Below are 7,694 nucleotides of genomic sequence, written 5' to 3'. Positions count from 1 at the left end.
CTATCTGTCGTGCCAGAGCTGAACCAACGCAACAAGTGATTCTGTCCACCTAAACAGACAGCCAGGCAATAAGAGCATTAATCAGACGGCACACCTGGCACACAGAGTGGGACCGTGGAACACCGTCTCACCAGAATTGCTAAACGGTACAAAATCATTATCATTATTTTGTTTACAGTTCAGCTTGGATTTTATTTTCTGTGCTGCATAGCTGCTGTGCGTGCTGAATCCAGATGCAGTGTGCAATTGCGCATGTGCGCAGTTTGGAGGGAACAGTGTTTGAGATTGAGCATATTTAGCAAAATGGATAAAAAAAATTCAGATTACAGATGTGCAAAAACTGGAAGACAAAAAAAAGTCACGTATTTGTTGCACAATGGTTGACTTTTGGGAGTGGGTGAAAACAAATAAATGTTACACTTTTCAGATCTTAGTACGTTAGAATACTTAAAAAAACGTTCCTCCTTTGCTTTCCACTTCACATTTTTGTGGATTAGGGTTGTGTTGGTCAATCATTAAAGAAAACCCAATAATAACACATACATACTGAGGTTTGTGGTTTTATTGTGACAAATTGTGGAGAAAAAAAACTTTAATGAGTGTCAATATTTTCTCAAATCACTGTAGCATCCAGCTGTTCTGGAAATATTTGCTTTTGTCTTTGGAACATTTTGCAGAAGCGATTGTGAGGAAATTCCCCTGATTTTTTTTTTAACTTGACCTGTCAGTGGTCAATGTTTTTTTGGACCGAATTGCGGATGAGATGTTGCGTCTTACTCCCCAGTTATTCCATCACGTACAGCGACAATCTGAGCTGTTGAGGAAAAGCCAGCAGGCCTTGGCACAAAAAAAAAAAAAAATATATATATATATATATATATATATATATAAATAAAATCCTCCTGTCACATAATTTGATGTCATATTACAACTGAGCGACAGGCAGAAACGCTTTGGCACCGCGGAGCTGAGCCTGCAGGGCGGCTAACAAGTTCTGGCATGCAATTGTGTGCGCTCAAACGTTAATGTCCAAAAGGTATGTTTGTGTGTATCTCTCCACGGGAGTGTTTAAGTGCGTGTGACGTTTGAGACTCAGGCTAATCCCATTAGATCTCTGGCTCTCCCCACCTCTTTATTTACCCCCCCCCCCCTCCCCCCCTCTCTCTCTCTCTCTCAGATTAACCTGAGTGTTTACAGTGTTCGCTTCTGTAGATCAGTAAAGCGCGTTTTCCACTCTGCAACCCGGGGTTCGCCAGAGCCGCGGCGTCAAACTGTCGACTTTCTCGCCTCATTTCCTCCACTCTCTGTCGCATGCTGGCTTTTAAAATCACCCTGACACCCGGCGCAAAAGCTTCGGCTTTGCGCTTTAAAGGTTTAATGCGCAATGTGAGACACTTTCGGCTCTGATGGGGGAAGGTTGAAACAGGTCATTGGTCTCACTCGACGCTTGTTTTAAACCCATCTGACTCCTTTTATTTTTTTATTTATTTATTTATTTTATGCATTTTCACCCAGTGTTTCTTCCCCCCCACTGTGCATGTCCATCCTTGCTTTGCAATCCAATTTGTCCTCCTCCTTCGTCCTCCCTTTCTTCCATCCCTTCTTGGTTTTAAGTAATAAGATTTCTGCTGTTGAGCTGGAGTTTTACGAACACACACACACGCACGCACGCACGCACGCACACACACGCACACACCGAAGAGCGACCTCTACCCCCTAATTACTGCGCTGCCACGCCTCCTGCTATCTCTAATCTCCTTCAGTGGACCACAGAGTGCAGGCTGAAACAAATGACAGAGAGGAGCGAAGAGATAGTGAAAGGTGTCACTGAAATAACACATTTCCAGGATTCAAAGGAAGACAGGAAACGGATCGAATAAAAAACAAACAAAAAAAAACTCCACAATGGTTTGACAGCCGTGGATCTATTTCTTGTTGGAGTGTGAGGAGTTTCAAGGTGAGGTGAGTTATTTGTGCAAGATTTAGCTGCTGGAGCACGCACAGAGATTGGCTCTGTCGAATCACAGCGTTGTAGCTGCAGATCAGTCTTCCAAATATATATATATATATATATATATATATATATATATATATATATATATATATATATATATAAACTGAGCCAAGTGGTTTTGAAATTTGTATTACTATTTCAAATCCTCATCCAGCAGCAGGTGAGGCTTGATGCTGCTAAATTTCAAACATAACCTCTCACGCCACGTCTGCCCTGGATGCTTGGGTCCAGAGCGGAGGTCTCTAACGGATTTGGCACAGCTCAGTGCCAGAGAGCCAAATCTAATTTGTTCAGTTATCGCTGTCAATTCCCACCCTGCAGCAACGGCTGCAGCAGAAATACAGGCTGGATCAAACACGTCCAGCCGTTTTCCTCACCGGTTGGGCCAGATCTTTATTTGTGTTTCTGTATTTTTATTTAATGTAAAATGTATGTTTATTTTTTCATTAGTTATTTTGTTATAGATACATTTCCCCCCTCAGAAACCTTTGTAGACTTTACTTTAATAGGCAACGCAGTTAGCCAGCGAGTCGCTGAGCAGAACCACTGTAGGTCAGCTGTGGGGAAAACATGCCCTTAGGGCCAGAGGTGTTCCTTTGTGGCCTGTGTTGTCCACAAATGAAAAAAAAATAAACATCGATCCACAAAATTGACTGTTTTAATCAGAAATCTTCAACCAAAATTAAAATGACTGAACACAGTGAACAACCTGTTATGAAGCTTCTGGGACAAGCTGTTAAAGCTAGACCCTTGAAAAGAATGCATGCTTCTAAAACTAAGGAGGAAAACTCAGAATGAGGCACGTCTGAACAAGGAGCTGAAACAAAATATTTTTTATCACAAATGACAGTTTGAAGACTGTATGGATATTATGGTGCCTTTTACTCTTTTTCTATCATTATTTAGTGACATTCATAGGCCACACTATTGTTAATTATTATGGGAACCTCAGATTTTACGTGTGAGCGATATTTACATACAGGTAGGTCCTGTTTGTTGTCACTATTTGTTAGGCCTGAACACACTCTGTAAAACTTTCTCTAAACTGTTTTTGCATCTCATCTTGAGGAAAACGTTTTCAGCTCAGTTAAATTCAATTTTATTTATATAGCGCCAATTCACAACTCATGTCATCTTAAGGCACTTTACAAAGTCAGATTCAATCAAATCATACAGACAGACTGGTCAAAATGTTTGCTTCCTAAGAAACCCTGCAGATTGCATCAAGTCTTGGCAAGCAGCGTTCACTTCTCCAGGACGAACATGTAGCCACAGTGGACAGTCGTCTACATTGTCCATGGCTTTGCAGCAATCCCTCATACTGAGCATGCATGAAGCGACAGTGGAGAGGAAAACTACCCTTTAACAGGGAGGAAAACCTTCAGAAGAACCAGGCTCAGTATGAACAGTCATCTGCCTTGACCGACTGGGGGTTACAGAAGACAGAGCAGAGACACAAAAAGCACAGACGCACACATTAATCCAGGAATCCTTGTTTTTCATGTTACTTCCGGTCTTCTTCTACTCTTTTTTTGGCTTTAGGTTTGCCTTCTAAAAGTAGCTTAATAGTTTCTCCCATTATTGACACGTAGAAATAAATCCCTCAAAGTTTAACTCAAAGATTACGCTTCCTCTGATTGAACTAGCGAGAGAACAAACATTCACAGTATACTGTGCATTTGCAGTGAGGCACAGCTAGAACCCTAGTGGTGCTCAACCACTCGCCCCTTTGACCATGATGAGAAAAGTGACCCTCTCTATTGGAGCCCAATTTCTTTCTTCATTCATCAATATTCAAAATCACAAATGACCCTCTTCGCCATTAATTACCCTCATAACAGTGTTTTGATACTGGACAGGCATTGTAATGCATACACGTTTTGCACCCATTAGAGCCGTGATTCCAAAGCTTGCTTCCAGGAGACGGCACCAAGGAGGATGCTCATGTGAAGGAGCCACTTGAATAGTCCTGCTCCCTTCACCCCCACAGAGACCCTTTCTTCTTTTGTATATAGTTTTATTCAGTGGTGAATATTGGATGCTTTATTTTTTATTTTATTTATTCAGAGCAGAGTTTTGCTAAGTTTTAAGTCAGAATATGTTTTGATTATTATTTATTAGCTAGTTTGGTTATTACAAAATGTCCACATTCATTCATTCATTCACTCAGTTTGATGACTTGAGTTACTCAGTTTGATTTGACATGCATTGATTTCGTTAACAAAATTAACATCAAATGCTATGTATATATTTTATGTACAAATTTGGCAATGGGTGCCATTGGTTATCTTGAGCACCTTCCCCTTAAAACGTCTGTGCATGTGCCTGTTTGCTGCGCTTTTTACATGGAGTCATGCCGCTATGATGGCTTTTATCATAACTACAACCTTCCATGTATTTTATTAGAACCCTATTTAATAGATCAACATCATTAAGGAATAGCTCTAAAGCAGAATAAAAGAAATATACATGGTTCTCAAACTTGTTTTTACAAACGGAAACCTGAAAAGTCTGACACATCTAAACAAAAGCCAGAGCAACCAATTGTTTTCAGAAGTCACCTAATTAGGAAATTGTGCCCACCGGGGGGTAAATTAACACAAAGTCAAATTCTGTAAATATTATTACGTTTTGGAGAGGCTTAAATCAGGGTTGGATTTTAAGACAGGGTGATGTTATTTAAGGATTTCCCAAGCTTTGAAGATCTCATATCAGCACCTTTTGATGCATCATCTGAAATTGGAGCGAGGAAGGCACAACTGCTCACCTGCCCAGATATGGCTGTCCATCTAAACCAACAGACCAACAGGAGAGGGTTATTCAGAGATGCAGTCAGTAGGCCCTGGTCAGATGAGTCCACAATTTAGCTTTTTTGGTGTGTGCAGAAGACCATATGTGGGGGAAAATTAAATCTGCACATCATACTAAACACACACTATCCACATACTGTAACATGGTGGTGGCAGGATCCTGCTCAGGGAATTTGAAACATCAGCAGGAGCAAGGAAGCTAGTTGGGAGTTGATGGGAAGAAAAAAGGCGAGGTTTGCGTTCCAGGAGGACAAAACCTTTCAACACACAGGCAGAGGTATGATTAAATGGTTTTGATCAAAGCATTTTCAAGTGTTAGAGTGTTAGAGTGGCCCAGTCAAAGTCCAGCACCAGATCCAATTAGGACTCCGTGCCAAAGCTTGAGGATTAGGTTCACAGATGATCTCTGTCTAAGCTGATGGAGCTGAAGCTTTTTCCCCCCCAAAGAAAAACGAGGAAACAAATCACTCTCTGGTTATGCCAAGCTGGTAGAGAGGCATTAAAAGACAGAGCTGGGATGGCACCAAAAAGTGGTTCAACTAAGTATTGATTCAAGGGGGTTGAATCCAAATCCACATTTTATTTGTAATAAATGGACAAACAATTTCCTTAATGTTGGTAAATCATGTAAAATCCTTGGAAAAATGCACTGAAATTTGCAATGGCAATGTAACCAAATGTGGAAATTCTTCAGGTGTGTTAACACATTTGCGAGGCATGAGTGTTCATGATCTCCATGACCTTCCCTTCTCCACAGCAGGCTTCCCCGTTCCTGCCTGGCAACATGGTGGACCTGTTCCTAAACCGGGTTCTGGTGGAGAACAACTCGGATCAGGACGAGCTCAACACGGAGCGTGAGATCATTGGGATCCTTGAAAACCGCATCCTGTTGCTGTTCTTTGCCTCAGCTGAGTGCGAGAGGTGCCAGAAGTTTGTGCCCGTTCTCAACAGGTTCTTTAAGAAGCTGAAGGATCCGGCGTACATCGAATATCCCAAACTGCTCGCTCTCATCTACGTCAGGTCCCCCATCTTTGCCTCTAATTTGTATCTCAACCCTTAACACAGGCCCACTGATAAATCATTCTTAGGATTTTGAACTTTTCTTCTCCAGTTTGGACCAATCTGAGGAGCAGCAGGAAAAAACTCTCAAAGAGCTCCACAAAAGGACCTTATTCTTGGCATTTGAGGACCCATACAGGAAGTAGGTTTCTCGCTTCTTGTCCGATGAATCCGCAACCCGAGTTTCTGTTTTCATACGTTTTGCGTCCTTCCTTGTCGTTTAGGGAGCTGCAGGCCATGTTTAAGGTGAAGGACATCCCAGCAGTGGTGGTCCTGCGTCCCGATGGCTCCGTCCTCTCGCCGAATGCCGTGCAGGACATCTCTCATCTCGGCACCGACTGCTTCCGCAACTGGCAGGAGTCAGCCGAGCTGGTCGAGAGGACATTCATGCTCAACGAGGAGTTCGATGATCCTAATCTGCGGAGCGTCACCGACCCCGTGAGGAGGCTCAAGTACAAGACCGAGGACGACAAGAGGAAGAAGAGATGGTGGAAGTTATGGGTGAAGGGAAAAGACGGAAACGACGAGGAGGAAGAAGACGAAACCAGGGACGTGAAGAGAAAGAATGCTGATAATGGCATTTGGCCAAGAAGATGAGAGGGTTGTTGTTTTTTATGACAATGCTTATTTTTATAATGCCTCCTAACTACACTGCAAAAACGGATCTAAAAATAAGTAAAATGTTCTTAAAGTTAGTGTATTTGTCCTTGATTTGAGCAGGTAAATAAGATTATTTGCCAATGGAATGAGTATTTTGACCCCTAAAATAAGATAATTAGACATCCTGCACTTGAAATAAGGTGATGGAGATGAATTGTTCCTATTTTAAGTGCAGAAATCTTATTCCATTGGCAAATCATCTTATTTACCTGCTCAAATCAAGGACAAATACACTCATTTTAAGAAAATATTACTTATTTTTAGTTCCGTTTTTGCAGTGTATAGATTTATTTTGGTTTGCTGTTTTTTGCTAATTCCTTTCCTGTCTCCAAGAAATCTGTGAGGATATAAAATTAATAAAGAAAATTTAAATGACCTGTAATTTTTTTTAACTTTATTTAGATAAAACGCTCAGCAATGTGCAAAGACAACATTTGTTGATTTTGCCAAATGTTTTTGGTGTTCCGGAGAAAAATGTGTATGCAAAATATCATTAAATGCCAAAGATAAGAAAACAAAATGTAAAGCATAGTTTTATGAAATGTTTTTGCTTGATGATGTTTTTTGTGCTAAATAAAACAGAGGTCAACCCATGTAGCATGTATACGCCAACAACTGTAATACTTACCACACTATGGAATAAAACAGATGAATGAAAAGCTTTTCATTTTCTGTTTATATTTGAGCCAATGTTAATATCATAGTTTAGCTAGCTGCTGCAGGAAGCTAGAAGAGTATCTGTGGGATTGCTGGTAATCTACTGATGGTGGCTGATATATGAAGATAATAACTATGGAAACTATGGTGTGTCCCATAGTCTTTAAGTTGGCTGTTGCTGATGTTGCTTTAAGAGCTAACGTGGCAAAGAAAGGAAGAAAAGCTGTGCAAATAACTCAATTTTAAATAAATATACACAAGCTAAATATTAATCCTTCATGTGATGAAATGTTGATTAGAAATTTTAAGAATTTTCTTTTATGCTTGTGTGACTGAACTCAAGCTTGTTTATGTTAAAAAATTGAAAACAAAGCTTTTGGCATTTATTCCTACAGTTATATTCAACGAATTGGAATATTATTGAAAAGTTCATTTATTTCTGGAACTCAAGTCATTAAGTGAAACTGTCATGATTTGGGGTTGTTGAGGACCAA

General features: G+C 40.5%; 1 protein-coding gene across 5 annotated transcripts; it reads left to right on the top strand.

Annotated features, from left to right (window-relative positions):
* The first annotated feature begins 1,756 nt into the window (after positions 1-1,756).
* LOC105929238 (nucleoredoxin-like protein 1) lies at positions 1,757-7,324 on the top strand. Of its 5 annotated transcripts, none has more exons than XR_004931087.1 (5): positions 1,757-1,957; positions 5,585-5,844; positions 5,936-6,025; positions 6,108-6,530; positions 6,824-7,324. XR_004931087.1 is itself a non-coding variant. In XM_036137309.1 (5 exons), exons 2-4 carry the CDS (start codon positions 5,609-5,611, stop codon positions 6,478-6,480), a joined length of 699 nt encoding a protein of 232 aa, XP_035993202.1. In that variant the 5' UTR covers positions 1,758-1,962; positions 5,582-5,608; the 3' UTR covers positions 6,481-6,526; positions 6,824-7,322. The 5 variants fall into 5 exon arrangements, 1 of the variants encoding a protein (XP_035993202.1); XR_004931086.1 differs by having other exon boundaries at positions 1,757-1,962; XR_004931085.1 differs by having other exon boundaries at positions 1,758-1,957; positions 5,582-5,844; positions 6,824-7,323.
* The last annotated feature ends 370 nt before the right edge of the window (positions 7,325-7,694 follow it).

The sequence above is a fragment of the Fundulus heteroclitus genome, chromosome 5, assembly GCF_011125445.2.
Source record: "Fundulus heteroclitus isolate FHET01 chromosome 5, MU-UCD_Fhet_4.1, whole genome shotgun sequence".
Classification (NCBI taxonomy): Eukaryota; Metazoa; Chordata; class Actinopteri; order Cyprinodontiformes; family Fundulidae; genus Fundulus; species Fundulus heteroclitus.
Note: the sequence above shows the minus strand (reverse complement) of the source record. Positions and strands in the feature narration are given on the sequence as shown.

Coding starts and splice junctions, on each gene's coding strand:
- LOC105929238 (XM_036137309.1), top strand. CDS start 5,609: ATGGTGGACCTGTTCCTAAACCGGGTTCTGGTGGAGAACAACTCGGAT. Junction 5,845..5,935: donor CTCGCTCTCATCTACGTCAG/GTCCCCCATCTT, acceptor TTTCTTCTCCAG/TTTGGACCAATCTGAGGAGC. Junction 6,026..6,107: donor TTTGAGGACCCATACAGGAA/GTAGGTTTCTCG, acceptor CTTGTCGTTTAG/GGAGCTGCAGGCCATGTTTA.